This window comes from Tasmannia lanceolata, unplaced genomic scaffold (assembly GCF_043159265.1).
Source record: "Tasmannia lanceolata isolate RefF3 unplaced genomic scaffold, GAP_Taslan_0.1 ptg000002l, whole genome shotgun sequence".
In the NCBI taxonomy this organism is placed as follows: domain Eukaryota; kingdom Viridiplantae; phylum Streptophyta; class Magnoliopsida; order Canellales; family Winteraceae; genus Tasmannia; species Tasmannia lanceolata.
The window spans coordinates 34,175,677-34,197,500 of NW_027518679.1; the positions used below are offsets into that span (position 1 = coordinate 34,175,677).

General features: G+C 46.8%; 1 protein-coding gene across 2 annotated transcripts in view; it reads right to left on the minus strand.

The window, feature by feature from the left end:
• Positions 1–21,824, minus strand: part of LOC143870776 (uncharacterized) — a 56,067-nt gene that overhangs the window by 17,145 nt on the left and 17,098 nt on the right. For both annotated transcript variants that reach the window (XM_077376628.1, XM_077376627.1), the window contains one exon: positions 19,060–19,637. In XM_077376628.1, coding sequence (XP_077232743.1) covers positions 19,060–19,626 — 567 coding nt within the window. In that variant the 5' untranslated portion in view covers positions 19,627–19,637. The remainder of the gene's footprint in view (positions 1–19,059; positions 19,638–21,824) is intronic.

Here is a 21,824-nt window from a genome sequence, read left to right on the forward strand (position 1 = left end):
ACTTAAACCTTCCGAATGGGTAATGTCGAGGTTGTTCTATTGCCTAGCAAGGAAGAAAGTACTCCCAAATCTAATAAAGAGAAGGGTAGTAAATTTCTTACTTTGTCTAAACTCATACAAGAAAGTAATGAGCGTGGTGATATGTACATATTAGTGGCAAAGGAGGTGGTGAAGCCTACAAGTGTGCCTAATGCGTTGAAGCCTCTTTTAAAAGAGTTTGAGGACCTCATCCTGGATGATTTACCTAATGGACTTCCTCCATTAAGGGGCAGCCAACATCAAATCGATTTGATTCCGGGTGCTAATTTGCCGAACAAGGCTCACTATCCCATGAGCCCAAAAGAGAATGAAGAGCTTCGTCGACAAGTAGCGGACTTACTTACAAATGGCTATATTCGAGAGAGCATGAGCCCATGTGCGGTACCGGCATTATCAGCTCCAAAGAAAGATGAATCGTGGCATGTGTATCGATAGCCGAGCAGTAAATCGAATTATCAAGTATCGATTTCCACTTCCAAAATTGGATGATATGGTTCATATGTTAGCGAGTGCATGTGTGTTCTCAAAGATCGACTTAAGAAGCGGGTATCATCAAATCCGACTCAAGCCAAGTGATGAATGGAAGACCGCATTCAAAACACATGAAGGCATGTGTGTGTGGCTTGCCATGCCCTTCAGCCTCTCAAATGCACCAAGTACGTTCATGCGGGATACGAATCAAATCTTTGGTCCATACATCGGCAAGTTTGTTATTGTTTATTTTGATGATATTCTTTTTTAGAGTCATGATTATATTGAGCATGAAAAACAATTAAAAAGATATATTAATTGTGTTGAGAAAGGAGAAACTCTATGTAAACCTTAAAAGTGCTCTTTTATGATGGATTGCCTAGTTTTTCTAAGCGTTGTTTTGACTTCCTCAGGAATTAGAGTGGATGAAGATAAGGTGAAGGTGATTCGAGAATGGCCAACACCTCAAAGCATACATGAAGTGAGAAGCTTCCATGGATTGGCATCATTCTACCGTCAATTCATCAAGAATTTCAGCACAACATCAACCTCATTGACCGATTGTGTGAAGAAGAGTGAATTCAAGTAGACATCGGATGCCGACAAGAGATATCAACTTGTCAAGGAGAGGCTCTCATCCGCCCCCGTGCTTGCATTTCCAGACTTCAAGAAGGTGTTTGAGGTGAATTGGGATGAAGATAAGGTGAAGGCAATTCGAGAAAGGCCAACACCTCAAAGCATACATGATGTGAGAAGCTTCCATGGATTGGCATCATTCTACCGTCGATTCATCAAGAATTTCAGCACAGTATCAGCCTCATTGACCAATTGTGTGAAGAAAATGAATTCAAGTGGACATAGGATGCCGACAAGAGCTTCCAACTTGTCAAGGAGACGCTCTCATCCACCCTCGTGGTTGCACTTCCAGACTTCGAGAAGGTGTTTGAGATGGATTGTGATGCCTCAAATGTGGGCATCGACGGTGTGCTTAGTCAAGAGGTACACCCTACTGCTTTCTTTAATGAAAAGCACAATGAGGCACAACGAAACTATTCCACATAAGATGTGGAGTTCTATGTGATTGTTCAAGCGTTGCGGCATTGGCGACACTACCTCATTCAAGGGGAATTCATTTTAAACTCCGATCACAAAGCCCTCAAATACATCAACAATCAAGGAAATCTAACTCGAAGACATGCAAAGTGATCGGTACAAAATACGGCGAGGCCGTAAGATCTCGCCACGTGTCACTCTATCATACTCAATATCTTAACCATAATCGCCCGTCATAATGAGGAGTATTAGATGAGGCATAAAACACTAGATCGCGCCACGTGGCACCCTCCAGCCGCCAAAAACATGAGCCATGATCATCCATCGTTACGATTATGGAAAGGATTAAACGCAAGATTAGCAAGCCATGCATGCCACTAATCATCTACGACCAGAGTGCGGCCAAGTAAAAGGAAAGATCTTTGCCCCAAAATGATTAAGAGATTCCACGTGGCGCCCAATGAGGGGGAATTGCATGCAAGCGAAAAGGATAAATATGTGACCAAACTCCTAAAAGAGGGGGATCTTTTCAGACCTGGAAAAGGAAGAAAAACCTAAACCAGTAAGAAGAGGGCACCATTAAAGGCAAGCTTTAATTGCCTATCAAAGTAACCCATTCTATAGGGAGGTGAGGAAAAAGGTGTTGAACGCCCGCTCCCTCCTCCCTCCCAAACCCCTATAGCCTACTCGACCATCCCAATAACAGAAAAAGCCCATGTGTTGATCCTGGTAAACTCGGTCACCTCTTCATTTTAATCTTGCTGTCCATTTATACGGTTGAGCTAGAATCTGACTTGGGTGTCGAAGTGGTCGTCCGGGACCCACCCCAGACCTCCCTGACCCCTTTATCTGTGGTTGCAGATGTCCAACGGAGGCCCTCTACCCACCGTGCAATCACAGACCCGGATTCTGGTACGATCATATTGGCGCCATCCGTGGGACTCATTTGAGCTTGAATATCTTACGATGATGAGAAACCACAACCCACAGTAGGAAGGTGGAGTGAATGACTAGGAGCCAAGCTTAGCACACAGCGACCAATGTTTCCATTTCTCGGGAACAAAACTCACGTTCTTCTGATCCACCGCTGCCCGCCTCAAGCGCACCACAAATGGATCCCACCATGGAAATGTTCAACGAACTTCACCAAGAAATCTTACGACGATTACCTCCCCGCCCGGCGTCACCGATTCTCGAGATTCCCAACACCCCCCGCGGGCGAACGGAGGTCTGCGAGACAAATAGCGAGGAGTAGGCTGGAGATTGCCACCATTGACGACAGCGGAGGCGGGCCCGAGCCGCCTCCCCTTCGACTAGCAGCCCAATGCCTCCCAATGAAAGGACTCGTCAGGATAAGGGGTGCGACCGCCCGCGCCTAAGCAGACCGCTCGAAGTCTCGCTGACCGCACCCGTACCGCCGACCCAAGGGTTGCCCCCCACACGCGCTGAGGAGGTAGCCACCTCAGCCCAACTGGTGGGCTTGGACCAACTAGCCGAATTGCAGAGACAAATTCTCGAGGTAAAGCGAGAAATGAAGAAGTCGTACGCCAATGACATCCTAAACGAGTGGGAGAGGGAGACCTCCTCCCTTTCACGGCAGACATAATGAAAGCCCCTGTCGAAACGGGAATAGGCCTCTCGTGGTTTGGTTTCTACGAGGGAACCACTGACCCACTGGAGTTTCTACCGACTTTTCAAAGAGTCATGGCACTTCGCGGCGCCTCGGATGGATTCATGTGCAAGGCCTTCGCCTCCCTCCTACGGAAAACCGCCAGTGATTGGTACATCCTCCTGGAGCCCGACTCCATTGGGTCATTTCACGAGTTTGGAAGGAAGTTCACAACGCGGTCCGCCAACAACCGCCTCCGCCATTACCCAGCTGACGCCCTACTAGCTCTCCGGCAGGGGAGAAATGAAACCCTGAGAGATTTCATGCTTAGGTTCAACGCCAAACCATCGCAACTGGCCAACATCGATACCCAGATAGCAGTGGCAGCTTTGAAGCATACTACCATCAACCAAAACCTCAACGTACACCTCACACTCAAGCCGCCCCGGGACATGCAAGAGCTAGAATCCCGAACCAACAAGTTTATCCGGGCAGAAGAAGCTTGTGGCCAGGAACGGAGCCAGACGGGTCCCGGAGAAAAGAAAAGAAAAGAGAAGAATTAAGGGGAGCAGGAAAGACGCGAATCGATGAAGGGACGACAAACAGAAACCCAATTCCAGTTTTTGAAAGACTGAGAAACACTCCATCAAAGGTCCCTCTCTCCCACGTCCTCTTCGCCATCAGAGACCAAGGTCTCCTGACCCACCCACCCCCCTCCCCCCCAAAAAAAAAAAAAAAAGATGAGCACAGATCCTAAAAAATGCCTTATTGGAAAGTTCTGTGATTTCCACATGGACCACGGTCATGAAACTGACCGTTGCTATCATCTCCGACTTCAGATAGAAAAACTGGCCGAAGATGGCCACCTGAACCAATACCCCAGAAGCCCCCCACGAGCCGAGCGGTCACATCACCAATCGAAGACACGTCGCTCCCCTCCTCACCAATCGAGGGGCAGATCCCGATCCCGCAGCAGGCACCGATCCCATAGCAGGCATCGATCTCGCAATAGATACCACTCCCGAGACCGTCGTCATAGTTCTAAGCACCACCAATTGCCCAAGAGGTATCAGGAGGAGCCTCAATAACAGGGGTAAGACCCCGAGCAGCCTCCCACCATAGCTGGGAAGATCAATATTATCACTGGAGGACCAGCTGCAGGGAGGCCCACCACCGCGAGGCGGCGCGTGTACGCGGAGAGGGTGCTCTCCCTTGAAATGACATCCAAAAGAGCCCGGACCGATCTGCCCCACGTGGACAAAGTCATCTCCTTCTCTAATCAAGATTACGATGGGCTACAGGTCCCCCACGACGACACCCTGGACATTCGATTGATCATCTCCAACTTCGACATCGGAAAGATTCCGGTCGACACGGGCAACTAGGTAAACGTGCTGCACCTTCGAACGTTCGTAGAAATGAAGTTGGGCGAAGGGAGACAAGGGCCAGCTAAGTACTCCATATACGGGTTCTCAGGGGCGTCCGTGCAAATCAGCAGCAAAATCGACCAGCCCATCACCTTCGGAACGTTCCCACTCCAAAGAACGATCAGGACAACCATCTTGGTTGTTGACGTGCCCTTCACCTACAACGTCATCATCGGGCGTCCCGCCCTGAGAGACCTGGGAGCGGTAGTATCCACCCCCCACCTCAATATGAAGTTCCCAACAAGGTTTTAAAACTCGGTTTCGGTTTCGGTTTCAGTACGAAATTTCGGACGAAATCTTGTAAAAATTTCACCGAAATTTCGGTGAAATTTTGTACTTCACCGAAACGTTTCACCGAAATTTCCGAAACGTTTCGGCGAAGTTTGGTACTTTTCCGACTCACTGTGAATTTTGTTTCGTTTTCCACCGAAACTGAAATTTAAAACCATGGTTCCCAACCTCGAAAGGTGTGGGAGAGATACGCGGGCAGCAAATGGTGGCGTTGCAATGCTACTACTCCAGCCTGAAGGGAAGTAACACCCCGATGGAAAATTTCGCGATTGGCAGCGAGGACCCCAGGGAGCGGGCCCGGACGGTAAGGGACGAGCCTATCGAGGAGTTAGATTCAATCCCTTTGCATGAAGATCACCCTGAAAGGACGATCCGGATCAGTTCCTTGCTCACAGGTGATTTACGAACCCAGCTAATCGACTTCCTCAAGGCTAACGAGAACGTTTTCGCATGGTCTACATCCGACATGCCGGGCATTCCCCCGGAAATTGCAGTCCACAAGTTAAGTGTGAGCCCGACACACAAACCCGTCCGACAGAAGAAAAGAAACTTCGCCATGGAAAGACAAGCACACATCAAGGCTGAAGTCGAAAAACTGCTACAAGCCGGATTCATCAGAGAAATCCGGTACCCCGAGTGGTTGTCCAACGTTGTAATGGTTAAAAAGGCCAATGGCAGTTGGCAGGCATGTATAAACTTCACCAACTTGAACCGCGCCTGCCCCAAGGACCCATACCCCTTGCCTCGTATCGATCAGCTAATCGACGCCACCTCCGGGCACGAATTCCTCAGCTTCCTGGACGCATTCTCCGAGTATAACCAGATAAAGATGCCTGAACCAGACATCCCAAAGACCACGTTCATCACCGACCAGGGCCTGTACTGCTACACGGTGATGCCGTTCGGTTTGAAAAACGCCGGGGCCACTTACGAGAGGCTCGTCAAGAAATTGTTTCAGAAACAGATAGGAAGGAACGTGGAAGTATACGTGGACGACATGCTCGTGAAAAGTCTGAGAGCCCTACAACACATCGCCGATCTCAAAGAGACCTTCGACGTCTTACGACGATCGCGAATGAAGCTTAACCCGGCTAAGTGTGCCTTTGGCGTGACTTCAGGGAAGTTCCTGGGCTTCATGGTCAGCCAAAGAGGAATCGAAGCCAACCTGGAGAAGATCCAAACTATTTTGAACATGGAAGCACCGACGAACGTTGGAAGTTCAGCAGCTAACAGGGCGGGTCGTCGCCCTCAGCCGCTTCATGTCCAAGTCCGCCACAAAATGCCAGCCCTTCTTCAAACTCTTGAAAAACATACGAGAATTCGAATCGACCCCCACCTGTCAAGAAGCATTTAACTCCCTGAAGCAATACCTCCAGGCGCCGCCAGTACTCACCAAACCCGAGTCAGGAGAAGAGTTATTCCTTTACCTGGCCGTAAGCTCGACCGCCGTAAGTGCCGTCCTGGTCCAACGAAAGGGGAAATAAGAACACCCAGTGTACTATGTCAGCCGAGTCCTACATGGTGCAGAAGTCCGGTACCAAAACATCGAAAAATTCGCCTTCGCCGTCGTCACCGTTGCCCGACAACTTCGTCCACTTTCAAGCCCATACCATTGTACTCTTGATGGATCAGCACCTGCGGAAAATTCTACAAAAACCCGAAACCTCAGGACGACTGATAAGCTGGGCAGTCGAGCTGGGGGAATTTGATATTCAGGTCAGGCCGAGGCCGGCCATCAAATCACAGACCCTCGCGGACTTTATCGTTGAGCTCACCGCCCTCTCGCCAGATTCCCCTTAGAGGAAGAAATAGTGGTCCCCCTCGGCCCCCTAACCGCTGATGACGAACTCATCAGAACCATCATCCCACCCCCGGAGTTAGAAGAACAGGCCGAGGCGGGCACGCCCTCTTGGGTACTGCATGTGGACGGTTCAACTAGCAAAGTAGGGTGTGGAGCAGGCATAGTACTGAGGGGGCCAGACGAGTTCCTGGCAGAGTATGCCTTGCGGCTTGACTTTAAGGCCTCCAACAACGATGCTGAGTACGAAGCCCTGCTAGCCGGACTGACACTAGCCGCGACATTAGGTGTGGACAGACTAAAAATCTTCAGTGATTCACAACTGGTGGCCTACAAGAACCAAGGATGACAAGATACCTGGAGAAAGTGAAGGAAAAGATGGCGGTGCTGAAAGAAGTCGAGATTTTACAAGTCCCAAGGGGAATGAACGCCCGAGCGGACGCTCTCTCTAAAATGGCGTCGGAAGAAACATTCGACTTCGATTCTGTCTACACAGAGATCCTGCTTCAACTCAGTATCGAGGAAAAACAAGTAATGGAAATACCAGCAGGACCAAATTGGATGGACCCCATTGTACAGTACCTGCGAGACAGGATACTGCACGAGGACAAGTCGGCGGCGCGAAGGCTAATTGCGAAGGCCGCCCATTACGTACTCCACGGGGCCAAGTTGTACAAACGCTCCTACAACTGGCCATAACTCTGATGCCTAGTACCCTTGGAGTCAGAGTACGCTCTGCGAGAAGTGCATGAGGGAATCTGCGGAGATCAAGGGGGCGGAAGAATTTTAGCCCAAAAAATCGTAAGGCACGGGTATTTTTGGCCTACAATCCTACGAGACGCCCAAGAGTTCGTCGAGAAGTGCAACCCATGCCAGAGATTTGCCACCATACCCCATCAACCGTCCACCCCTTACACATCCATATCGAGCCCCGTACCCTCCGCCATGTGGGGAATGGACCTAGTCGATCCGTTCCCAAAGGCCCCAGGAGGGCACACCATGTTGTAAGTGGCCATCGACTACTTCACCAAGTGGGCTGAAGTCAAAGCCGTGGTGAAGCCCAACTCTAAAGCGACAGAGAAGTTTTTTTACCACGATGTGGTCTGCCACTTTGGCATCCCGAAGATACTCATAACAGACAACGGACCCCAATTCACAAGTGTAGAGTTCGAAAAGTTCTGCGACAAGCTAAGCATCGAGCACATATTTGCATCGGTAGCCCACCCCAAGGCAAACGAGCAGGTTGAAGTAACCAACCGGATCCTGCTCCAGAGCCTCAAAAAACGACTGGAAGAGGCCGGGAAATCCTGGGTAGAGGCGCTCCCAAATGTCCTCTGGGCCTACCGAAGAACGCCTCGGGCCACGACCAGGGAGTTCCCCTTCAGCCTAACGTTAGGGGTCGAGGCAGTCATTCCCGTGGAGGCTGGGCTCCCGACCTTTCACATGGAAAATTTCGATGAGCGAGAAAATTCCGAACTTCTCAGGAACAGCCTCGATTTGCTATTGGAAAAGAGGGAGCAAACTAGACTTCGTGTCGTGTCGTACCAACAACAGGTTGCCCAGTACTACAACTCCAGGGTAAAGAAGCGGTCGGTACGACCAGGGGACCTTGTGCTACGGCGATCGGAGGTCTCAGACCCACGAAATTCAGAAAAACTTGCCCCGAAATGGGAAGGCCCCTACCGAGTCACCCGCGCACTCCGACCCGGAGCCTACCAGCTGGAATACCTCGACGGTACTCCAGTTCCCAGAAGCTGGAGCATGGATAACTTGCGAAAGTTTTATCAATAGAAGGAAGGGGTAAGCGTTGTTTTCTTTTGAAAAATTATCATGTATGTCTTCTTTTTGTCTTTTTCAGAACGAAGTCGATGTAATCTCCATCAGAATTAATGAGATGACGTTTTCTCCATATCATGTGTATCTCCACCCTCCGGCCCATGCTATGCGCTGAGCCGGAAGGGCACAGGAAGTGAAAAAGAGGTCTCAGGAATGATCCCCTAGACTATACCCTAGAACACTTCCCATGAAAAAAGACCTGTCCCTTTTAAAGGGCAGGCGGGTCTATCAACTCCGAACGGAACATTCAAGAGGAAGATAACCTACCTACAAACGGGGTACCCAGACGCGACATCCTATGAGGACACGCCAGAGGTATTCCTTCCCTCCTACCGAACTAAAGCGAGCGCTGCCCAAATGGGGAAGAACCCACATTTGTATTTCCAAGGCACAACCCGCGACTAGATGGGCGGAAGTCACCCCAAAACCATACATAAAAAAAAGAAGAAACAGAAAAGTATTGTTCAAAGTTATTACATACCCAATGTATCGGCTCCAGATGCTTAAGAGTGTCAAGAGTAAGTACGGCGCGTATAAAGGAAATGTTCATCGGGCTATTCATTCCCCGGAGGAAGCACAGACTCGGGCAGGACGCTGGGAGACGCCTCATTGCCCGCATCTTTGGCCGGCTCTACTGCAATGACCCCATCCTGAGGAACCTCCTCCGCGGGGGGCACCTCGGTCGCATGCATCAACTTGTCCAAGGGAAAGGAGGAATCAACGTCCACGGCACTCAACAAAGGCATCGACCTCAACAGGAAGGCAGTAATCAGCCGCCGCCATAAAAAATTCGCCGGAACCTCGCCACTCTGCCCGAGCCCTCGCCAATTCTTCGACATGAGCATCCCGAGCAACCAGGAGGTTCTCCGCTTGATCCCTCTTGAACTCAGACATCTGAAGTTTACTCTGCAAATCTTTCACGATATCTGAAAGCGACAAGTTCTCCGCCTGCGCCGTCCCAAGGCTCTCCTCTAAATCTCGGACCCGCTTCTCGTACCCCTCCCTGAAAGTGCTCATTTCAAACTCATCCTCCAACATATATTCCAACATCTTCCTCCCATAACTCTAAACCTGCGGAAGGGCACCCTGGGAAGAGCAATCAACGGATTAACTACAAACAAAAGGAAATAACGAGCTAAAAATACTAACACAATACGCGGAGTGAAGGTATCGAGCAGCTAGCGTTCATCGAGGATACCCCTCTAGCTCGGCCTCATCACCCGGAAGGGCAGTCACGAGACCCACTCCACCCCAACCCGCAATCCTGGTCGCCTATCCTCCACTCCGGCCTGAACACCTCACCGTGCATCTTGAAATACTGCTCAGAAAACGACATTTGGTCCAGTATCAACTTGGTCATGCAGGACCCCTCTATCTGGCTCGGAGGATCGGATAGGAGGACCGACTAACCCTTGGGAGAGCGGGCAGTCTTCCCCTGGGGCTTGTGCTGAGGAGTAGCCTTCTTCGCCGGGGGCTCCTTCTCCGGAGCAGGAGGCCTCACTTTATCCTTGGCCCCTACGGTACGGTCAGATTCGCCCAAGGGGGTAGAACCCTGGACCACCCACTTCCGAGCTGCCACCGCCATAAAATCTGAAGGAATCCGTGAAATTCCAGAAGAACCCTTCGACGATTCCCCCACAACCTCTTTTCCCTTAATAGGAGTATCCGCGGGCGACATATTTGCAACGGGAACACGGAGGGAAGAAATTCAAAAACAAAAGCAACAATCCTAGGAGCAACCTAGAAAGAGAAAAGCCTTTAGCGAGGAGAGGGGCTCACCATGAAAACTGGCAGAGCTCTCTCCCACATCCACGTCCGTCCTGTGGGCTCTCCTCTCCAGAATGCTATACAGCTTATACTTCCTCAGGTCCTTCTCCTCCTTGAATTCAGAGACATCAATGGGTTTCCCAGAAATAAGCTTCTCCAAGTCAAACATACTGTAATCCGACGAATCGGTCAGGGATTTCCTCCTCCACTAAGTAGAACGTTTCCAGGACCTGGGAAAACCCCAATTCACGTCCAACAGACGAGTAATGAAGACAAACTCCTCCTTCCACCTTTTGATAGAGGAAAGCAGATTCGTGGCAATTTTTACTTGGGAACGCTGGGTCGAGTACAACCAGTTGTCCCCGCCTTTCACCAGAGGACTAAGAGCGACACAACCCCTAAGCAAAGGGAGGGTAACTTGAACCTTGTGCAGGCCAGCCTTGACTACAAAAGCCAAAAGGGTGCGCCAACTGTTAGGCACCAATTGGGAAGGCGCCACTCAATAAAACTCGAGAGCTTCAATAATGATACCCAAAAGTGGAAACCTGACCCCCGCCCTAAAGGTCTCTATATAGAAGGCTACCTCTTCCTCCGTGACACCCTCGCACACCCCGTCATTAGAAGTAGGGATTCGGATCCCATACTCATCGGGTATCCGGTACTCTTTCCTAATCCTCTCCTCTGTCCCCTTCCTCGGAGTACCCTCGATCGACATTACGCCTTCAGGACGGATAGCCTCACCGGCCATCATATTCATAACGTCCACCTTACGGGCGGGAGGGACCCGAGAGGGAAGTTCGAATCGTGTGGCCCCCGAAGACTCCAACCCAGAAACTCTGAAACTATCCTCTAGTTCTTTGGGCATTTGGTCGTCTCGGGAGTTACCCCCCGTACCCTTTACCAATCTCCTCCTCCTAGCCCTCATACCCCTTGGTTGGGAGCCCTCCACCACTACTACCAACTCATTGGAAGGATTCTGAAAATCGCTTGACCCGGACATTGTAAGAATAAAATGAGAAAATAGAACCAGAGGATGCAGTAGTACTCACCGCGAAAGATGACTGAAAAAGGCCGAAGTTTGGATCTAGATCGATAGCGGAAAAGCCCGAGGAACCAGTGAAAAGGATCGCAAAGGAAAGCACCGGATGGAAAACCCTCTTTATCAAAAACCATAACTCGTTCGAAGGAAAAGACGAAAGAAGCGGTTTCTGGAGATGGCTTAAAGTTAAGGACCTACGTACGTGCGAACCAGCGTTTAATCGGATGGGACACCTACACGTGGCGCGGCGATAATGATTTAGTGAACCGCCGTAATCGAAGCGCCATTTTTATTGGTGAAAAGACACTTGAACCCCTACCGCAAACTTCGGAAACTAGCTACCCCTACGATTTTCCCGCCAAAAACGAAGCGAGACACCATTTGAAGGAGTCTGACCGTGCCTTCCAGTTTGCTCCTATTCCACTCAGATGGAAAAAGAGTATGGTCGAGCATAAGGGCTCAGGATCCAAAGCGACAGTCCGACCGCGCCTTCTAGTTTGCTCCTATTCCACTCACTTGGAAAAAGAGTCTGGTCGAGCATAAGGGTTCGGGTTCCAAAGCGACGGTCCGACCGCGCCTTCCAGTTTGCTCCTATTCCACTCAAATGGAAAAAGAGTCTGGTCGAGCATAAGGGTTCGGGTTCCAAAGAGACGGTCTGACCGCGCCTTCCAGTTTGCTCCTATTCCACTCATATGGAAAAAGAGTATAGTCGAGCATAAGGGCTCGGGTTCCAAAGCAGCAGTCTGACCGCGCCTTCCAGTTTGCTCCTATTCCACTCAGATGGAAAAAGAGTGGTCGAGCATAAAGGTTCGGGTTCCAAAGCGACGGTCCGACCGCGCCTTCCAGTTTCCTCCTATTCCACTCAGATGGAAAAAGAGTCCAGTCGAGCATAAGGGTTCGGGTTCCAAAGCGACGGTGTGACCACGCCTTCCAGTTTGCTCCTATTCCACTCAGATGGAAAAAGAGTCTAGTGGAGCATAAGGGCTCGGGTTCCAAAGCAGCGGTCCGATCGCGCCTTCCAGTTTGCTCCTATTCCACTTAGATGGAAAAAGAGTATGGTCGAGCATAAGGGTTCGAGTTCCAAAGCGACGGTCCGACCGCACCTTCCAGTTTGCTCCTATTCCACTTACATGGAAAAAGAGTCTGGTCGAGCATAAGGGTTCGGGTTCCAAAGCTACGGTCTGACCGCACCTTCTAGTTTGCCCTATTCCACTCAGATGGAAAAAGAGTCTGGTCGAGCATAAAGGCTCGGGCTCCAAAGCAGCGGTCCGCCCGCACCTTCCAGTTCTTTCAAAACACCAATCGAAGAAGGAAAAGTATCCGGCTGAACCAAAAGGATCGGGCAAACTATCAAGTTAGAAACCTACACTTCATGAGACATTTCTTCACCCACAACCACCATTAAAAGAAAATGAAAAGCGTGTCTATTCCGTTCGCACCTACAAACTAGGAACCGGGAAGAAACCACAGAAAAGAAATGCAAAAAGCTCAAAGCCTGTTCATTGATGATGATTATGGCCCGAGGACCTACAAAAGATAGGGGGGTCCGAAAGGGACCCCATACATAATGGGCACGCTGGCCCTACAAACATCACGGCCCCTTGGGCCCTACCATACAAAAAAAAGAAAGAAAAAAGAAAGAGATAGAAGAAAGGGAAAGGCCCTTAACCCACGGGGCCTTAAAAAATGACTTTTCCAAAAATAAGAGAAAAGAAGCGATCGAGACGCGCACGCGGAAGTACCAGCCGCCCACCCCCTCCCCCGAACTCAGTTCGAACGACTGTTCGGGGAGTTCTCTTCACTAGAGAGGTCTTCATCATCTACCCCCTCCTCAGGCGAACTCTCCAAAAAGGGATCTGTCTCGTACTCGAATAAATGCTCATTAAGCCAGTAAATCTTCTTCTTCAGCTCTCGATTCTCCGCCATCAAGTCCTCAATCTCTCCGTTCATCTCCAAAATGTGGTCACATAATGTCATCTCCTGATGGTGGACATAAGAGAAGAAAGAGCGCTTACGGGCCACGTAGGCCGCATGAGATTCACCCTCACGGGGATGGGAATGAACGCGACGGGGAGGGTAGCCAGGGGGAGGACTCGGGTCTCGCTTGGCCTTCTTGTAACTCATCAAATCCTGGTCTGAATCAAAACAACTAGGGGCCTCCACCACTATGGCCTTACCCTTGTTGACGGAGGAGGAGCGAGCGCCAAACTTCAACATGTTTTTCAAAAGGCAAGAGGGAAGAAAGGGAAGATAAGGACAGGAGAAAAAACGAGGGAAGACGTGTAAGAAAGAGCATCCCAAAAGCCTCCTTATACACCAAAAACGGAACCCTTGATTTACGAAGCGACGCATCCGACACTTGTCCTCCCACTACTGGATGGTCAAACGGTGCCTCATAATTACACCATGACCCCTCGAGAAGGCGCTGCCAATTGAAACGGCTCCTCGCCTCATATTCCCAAGATTCTCATAATTACGCTCGTCATCAGATTCTATGGTTAAAAAAACTTACTCCCTTGGTTCATTCCATGGACCAAAGGAGTAGGGAGGTTTTATGATAAGTACAAAATACGGCGAGGCCGTAAGATCTCGCCACGTATCACTCTATCATACTCAATATCTTAGTCGCCCGTCATAATGAGGAGTATTAGATAAGGCATAAGATGCCAGATCGCGCCACGTGGCACCCTCCAGCCGCCCAAAACATGAGCCATGATCATCCATCATTACGATTATGGAAAGGATTAAACACAAGATTAGCAAGCCATGCACGCCACTAATCCTCTACGACCAGAGTGCGGCCCAGTAAAAGGAAAGAAGATCTTTGCCCCAAAATGATTAAGAGCGTCCACGTAGCGCGCAATGAGAAGGAATTGCATGCGAGCGAAAAGGATAAATACGTGACCAAACTCCTAAGAGGGGGATCTTTTCGGACCTGGAAAAGGAAGCAAAACCTAAACCAGTAAGAAGAGGGCACCATTAAAGGCAATTAGAGGGAGGTGAGGAAAAAGGTGTTGAACGCCCCCGCTCCCTCCTCCCCCCCAAACCCCTATAGCCAACTCGATCATCCCAATAACAGAAAAAGCCCATGTGTTGACCCTGGTAAACTCAGTCACCTCTTCATTTTAATCTTGCTGTCCATTTATACGGTTGAGCTAGAATCTCCGGACCTCCCTGACCCCTTTATCTGTGATTGCAGATATCCAACGGAGGCCCTCTACCCACCATGCGATCACAAACCCGGATTCTGGTACGATCACAGAGTGGGTTTCATTTTTGCAAGAATTCACTTTTGTGTTGAAACATAAGAGTGGACAACTTAATCAAGTGGCGGACTGATGTGATCCGAGCCATTGGATTATTTTTTTTTCATTATTGCACTTGTTATTTTATTTTTATCGAGGGTTGTTGGACTTATTTATGTTTATTTGATATGCCTAGATGTGGGGGTTGTCCACATCATCTAAGGCCCACTATTGCACACACCACTCATACCTTATTTATTTTGTTTAAACTAATTTTCCCATTATGCCCTTATGAGTTTATTTGTCTTTCTTTGTTTCAGGGGCAAGGCAGTCTTTTCACCTGGAGATTGGGGCTAACAAAGAGGGTCCACCAAAGCCAACATATAAATATGAGTTAAAGGGGAGAAAACCTAGATTTTTTATAATTGTGAAAGAAAACAAGAAACAAGGCGCGGTCGGTCCCTATCCCCCTCTCGCCCTAGGGCGGTCCCTCTCCTTCTCCACTCACGGCAGGTGAGTCACCCCGTTCACATCTCTTTCCTCTCTCTCTCTCTCTCTCCTCTCTGACCACTCACTCTCTCTCTCTCTCTCTCTCTCTCTCTCTCTCTCTCGCTCAATCACTCTCTCGCCCACTCTTTCCCTCTCTCTGTTGACTCTCTCTCTCGCACCTTTTTCTCTCTCTCTCTCTCTACCTTGCCCATCTTCTCTCTCGCTCTCACTGTCTCTCTCTACACTCCCTCCCGCCCCCACTATCTCTCTACTCTCTCTCTCTCTCTCTTCCCCTCTCTCTCTCGGCTACACATTCTCTTTGTGATTTTTCTCTTCTCTCTTCATTCTTGACATCTCTCTCTTGATTTCTCCACGCCTTATTCGCTTCTTCACATTTATTTCTTCCATTATTCGAAGAAAAACTGTTGTCCGGAGCTTGGAGACGTGGCCATGGGCCTTTCCACCATCCTCTTGGCCTCTTTATTAGTGAGATCTACAAATGAAAGGACTGCTGCAATTTACAGGTAATAATTTTTCATATTTGCAACATTTTTAGTCATATTTTAGCCTTTAGAAACCCTTAGGAACATCCCTAGTTAATTACCCTAGCCTATTTTGAGCCTTTTACCATTTTCTTATCAATATTTGGGACCTAAAGCTTTATTTTTATTCGCGGACAGCAATCTCACAGATAATAAAAGTGATTGTTTGAACCTTAAATCATCATCTTTTAATGTTATTTTTGTTCTTATATGCATTCTTGCTTACTATAGGAAGTTTCTCATTCATTGAATCTCTTTAAAGCAAAGTTTATGAATCTGTAAGTTGTTATTCTTGTATGGATATGGCTATCTGAATTGTGAAAGTTGGTTCTATTGAGCTCCTAAAGTTCATGTAGAAGTCGCGAGCCTACGGGTTTACACCTCATGATGGGACGATCCCACGCTCTCCACCCAAACACATGCATAAGGGTGGGACCCACCAATTTGCTCCAATGTTTTGATGCGTTGGAGCCCACCATCTTCACCAAAATCATTCATAGGGTAAAGCCCACCATTCCACACGTTATTCTTTTTTGCAATGGGGCCACCTTTTAAAATATCATGTTTTGATGGGTGGTCCCACCATCTCCAGCAACCCAATGCATGGGGTGGTGCCTCGAATCTGCACCTCGTCTTTTGATGGGTGGAGCCCATCATTTTACACCCATGAATGGCATGGGCTCAGATGACATGTGTGTGTATGAGAAGCGTTCATGCACTGCAGCGCAGGGAGCTTAACTGCGCTTTAGTGGTTTATAAAACCTCCCATTGGTTCGTATAGCAGGTCCCCCTTTGAAATGGATAGCGGGTCCACATGAAAGGAACCAATGGGAGGCTTTATAAACCACTAAAGCGCAGTTAAGCTCCCTGCGCTGTAGTACAGGAACGCTTTTCTCATATATATATATAATGTGGGCCCACTGTGTTTTTGGTCGGCGGACTAGAGAAGCTAGTCGACTGACTAGAGGCACTTATATATATATATATATATATATATATATATATATATATATATATATATAATAAAGAGGAAGGGGCGTTTTACTGTTCACCCTTATGTGTCAGCCACCCCTTCCTCTATGGCTGTATTTTCCTTGTTTTTTGGTGCATTATGAGAATTGTTAAAAAAACCAGAAAAATCAACCGAAAAAGGAGAAACTTCGTTAAAATCCTGTAGAGATGTTAAAAATAGGATTACACGATATCTTCTCACAGTAAACCGAGATTCTCCTGACGATATTTTTGCTACTTTTTCCCGTCTTATCATCTCCCCTTCCTCAAGACGCACGCCGAGAAGATATCTTCACGTCACCACCGGAATTTCTGGAATTCTTCATCCTTTCATGGCTTTTCCCCACCAAGTCTCTCTCCTCAAGCCCTCCTCTTCTCAAGGAGTAACGACCCAATGATCAAAGGTGGATTGAAGTTTATTTGTTTGATCTTGGAAGTTTATATATATATATATATATATATATATATATATATATATATATATATTGCGTGTGAAATATAGTCCAAAAGGGCTGAAATGTTTCATTTCCATCCCCGCCAAACGAAATCTCAATGAACTCCTTCCACGTCATTATTTCTAACCAAATTTCCCGAAATTCGACCGAAATGGTTGGAACGACAAAAAAAGCTGAAAGATGTTATGAATTTCATTCCATTTTATTAATGTAGAGAATGATATTAGGTAGGCAACATCATTGAATTGCACAACAAAGTAACCGTATCTTATGCATGGGATGTAAGATCGGCATAGGACCACTAATACCTCGTAACCCTAGGTGGTATTGACATAGAGTTGAGGTCCTTAGAGGGGAGATTGGTCATTGTACTTCCTTATACTTCGGTATATTGCACTTCTTTATTGACTTTGTTCCAAACATGTGTGACAACGCATTTCACTAGGAGTTCGATGTGATTAAGACAATACGGATGGCTTTCTTGCTTATGTGATGGTTTCTAAGTATTTATTGTGATTATTCTAGCATTTCTCAGAGATTCATCTTAAAATTTCATCATTTGCATATGTTTCCGTACGTTTCTGTGATTTTACAAGATTTCCACCGAAATTTCCACTGAAACAGAAATGTTTTCATTTATGTGCTGACCTAAACCAAAATTTAAAATCTTGGTATTATGTGCAATTATTCATGTGAATTATGTGGGAAATGTGGTATGTATTAAATTATTAGACATGAACAGTAATGTTTTCGTTTATTTTCTAACCTAAACAAAAATTTAAAATCTTGGTATTATGTGCAATTATCCATATGAATTACGTGGGAAATGTGGTATGTATTGGATTATTAGACATGAACAGTACATGTCACTAGGTGTTCAATGTTGTTAAACCATTATGGATGGTTGTCTTGCTTATGTGATGGTTTTTAAGTATGTATTTTTGCTTAATCTAGCATTTTCTGAAGTTTCGTCTTAAAATTTTATAATTTGCATATGTTTCAATACGTTTATGTGATTTTACAGGATTTCCTGCGAAATTTCCAACCGAATGGGGACCTAAATTGAACCGAAACCAAAATTTAAAACCTTGCTACTTAGTTCTAATCACGGATAAGGTTGCTCCATTGTGACCTAGTGGTCAGGGGTTCGAGCCAAAGAAACAACCTCTCTACAAAGCAAGGGTAAGGCTGCATACATCTAGCCCTTCCCAGAGCCCGCAATGGCGGGAGCCTCGTGCACTGGGCCACCCTTTACTTAGTTCTAATCAATGTTACCTGGAACAGGAACGGGGTACGATAGTAGCCCGGTACGCGGTACGATGAGAGTAGGCTAAGGGTAGGCTAAGTCGGTTCGCTATTTGGGGTCGCGGGTCGATTTGGAGCGCTAATCAGGGTCGCTCTGGTACTCTATATATAATTTCATCTATTTTTACATATATTGCATTCTCAATCTTTAATTAAAGTAAACAGAAAATAACTACTTAGTTTTGAAATAAAAACATAAAAAGAAAGTAGAGAAGGATGTTTTACAATACTGTACATGCAATGGTAGTTTTTGTCAGAACAATATATCTTTCAGGTCAGTCTCTTTACCTTCTCTGTTTCTTCTTCTTCTTTTTTCTTTTTTTCTTTGCCTCTAACGAGGTATGATTCGATTAAATCAGGAGGGAGAGTAGTTTTTTTTGTTCTCTTTCCCCTTCTGCTCTATGCATCTCTCCCTTTCTCGCAGTCGCCCGGGCCGCCATTTTTGGCGATCCGAGTAGCAAACGACTCACGTTTGGGGTCGTGCGACCCCGGATCGCGGGACAAAGGGTGGGAGGGTGACCATAGTAACATTGGTTTTAATGCAAAAATAGACATGATAGCTACCTCTACATATACCAAACATCCATATGCATTCCATAAACAATTATCATCACAATTCACAAGTTAGAGACACAACAATAATATTAAAATGGAGAGGAAAATTGAAGGAGAAAACCCTAACCTGAGAGGGAAACCCCGACTTGAAAGCTTTGGGTTCAATATTATAACCCCCAGGTCCTGCAGCTTTGTAAATCCCATACATCAGCCTCAGATCAACGTCAAACAAAAACAGCCTCATGCCTTTATAAACCTTTGCTACTGTCTCCTTCTTGCTTGCAGGCAACCCGAGAACCTTGTAGTGGTAGCAGTCTCGCTTAGTCTTCGCATTGCACATGAATATTAGCCCCATGCTTTCGACTTTCTTAGATTCCTTTTCTTTTGTTGACGTTTCCGGCTTTTCAGTGTCCTTAGCAACCACAACATTAGCACCTCCCGAACTAGCATTCTTTTTCTTTCTCATCCTCCTCTTTAATTTTTTCTTTGGAGTATTCTTGACATTTTCTTCATTATGGACTCCTTCCTTCTCTTTTGGATTTTCCTCGCCTCCAGAAATGATAGCCGGTGCTTCCCCATCCACTTTCACGGGTTGAGATGCAACTGGCTCAGCATTGGCATCGTTACCCGCAACCTTCGTTTCGGGTGGTGCCCCAGATGCTAAACGTTTTCCCTTGCCTCTTAATCTTGCCATGCTCTCTCGGTCTAATTAGAAACAAAAAAGAAAGAGATAAATTCCAAGACGAAGCCATCCAACAAACAAAATAGAGAAGTAGATGGTTAGGGAGAAAAACAAATAAATCCAATAGCCAAATGCAAGCCAGCAAATCAAGAAGGCCTTAGTTTAACACTATTGAATCATCTTGTAATACCCACCCCACACCAGGCATACACGTCACACACAAGTAGAAACTACCGGAAGTTAATTTTTGTATTTATTTGGGTAGGTCGATGGAATATATGTGTGTTAAGTCGATAAGATAAAGGCCAAATAAAGTTTTGCCTTATGTTCACTGGTTTTAGCTTTCGTAACAGAGAACCCGAGGAGAAGAGAAGAGAAGCAGAGAGAGAGAGAGAGAGAGAGAGAGAGAGAGAGAAGAGAGAAGAGAGAGGAGGAGAAAGAAAGAGGAAAGGAGGAGGGCCCACCGAGGAGGCGCGTCGATTGCCGGAAAAGCTGATCGGAGGTGAGTGTGACCAGTTGCAAAGTGGGAAGTGTGAGGCCGTGGCAGGTAAGTGATATAATGCAACTTCAGCAAGTTATATGTATACATTTCATATTGAAAATGTAAAAAACTTGCATTGTCTTTTAGCATGATTTATTCAAATATGTTTATAGTAGTAATGATAAAATGTTTTCTATACATTGCTAGATATATCTGTAATTGCACGACGTCGGCATTTAAGAATGCCGCTCGTGGTTTAGCTCATGATAGATGGTACGTGTTTGTAGGCCCACCAGTGGGATAAAAATATGTTGGCCCACTTAAGTCAAATGAGGTAAAATAATTGACCATGACGACTTGTATCAGATATAGGACTGAGTGGGATGCATTGTTTGCTGACGGTCAATCGGTCATGCCTGTCGTATGAGCATTTGTTCATATTCTGCATGTTCTGACAACATGATTAGTACTTTGATATTGTGATAGTAATGCATCTGTGTTTGCACATCAAACAATGCATCCCTCGCAGTCCTATATCTGATACAAATCGACATGGTCAATACCTCCTTGGACTTAAGAGGGCCTACTTATTTTTATCCTACTGGCGGGCCTACAAACATGTACCATCCACCATGAGCCAAACCACGGGCGACATTCTCAAATGCCAACGTCGTGCAATTACAGATATATCTAGCAACGTATAGAAAATATTTTATCATTACTACTATAAACATATTCGAATAAATCATGCTAAAAGACAATGCAAGTTTTTTTCAATTTCAATATGAAATGTACACATATAACTTGCTGAAGTTGCATTATATCACTTACCTGCCATGGCCTCACACTTCCCTCTTTGCAACTGGTCACACACCTCTAATCAGCTTTTCCGGCGATCGACGCGCCTCCTCGGCGGGCCCTCCTCCTTTCCTCTTTCTTTCTCCTCCTCTCTTCTTCTCTCTTCGTACACATATAACTTGCTGAAGTTGCATTATATCACTTACCTGTCACGGCATCACACTTCCCTCTTTGCAACTAGTCACACTCACCTCCGATAAGCGTTTTCGGTGATTGACGCGCCTCCTCGGTGAGCCCTCCTCCTTTCCTCTTTCTTTCTCCTCCTCGCTTCTTCTCTCTTCCTCTTCTTCTCCTCTCTCTCTCTCTCTCTCTCTCTCTCTCTCTCTCTGCTTCTCTTCTCTTCTTCTCGGGTTCTCTGTTACAAACTTTTTGTATAGTCTAATGATAGCATTTGTTATTATTTTACAAAATTGCATGGACCATGTTATAATTGTGCTATATTGCTTACTAGCCCTCGAGCTGATACGTGGTTTCCTTAATTAATTTTTTAGACATTGAGACTGGTCGTGGCAAAGGATCTGCTTTGCGCCTGCGTGATTTTCAGGATTAGACTACAAGTGAATGTTTATTTAGAGTTGCTTGTAGATATTAGAGTGTGAGAGGATTGTTAAAAATATGTGATATATATATATATATATGTGTGTGTGTGTGTGTGTGTGTGTACATATTCACTCCTTCCAGTTAGTCGTTTCATTTTGTGTTTTTCCTTTTTAATATAATTATATAGTGGTGGATATTGATTTATGCATGTAACTATTGGTGTCTGAGATGATTGATTTCAAAGGCCTTGCACGTTTTTAGGGATCCACCCTGCAAGCGTGGGGCACCTGTCACGTGCTTCGGGTCGGCAGCATGACAGAAATATGGTATC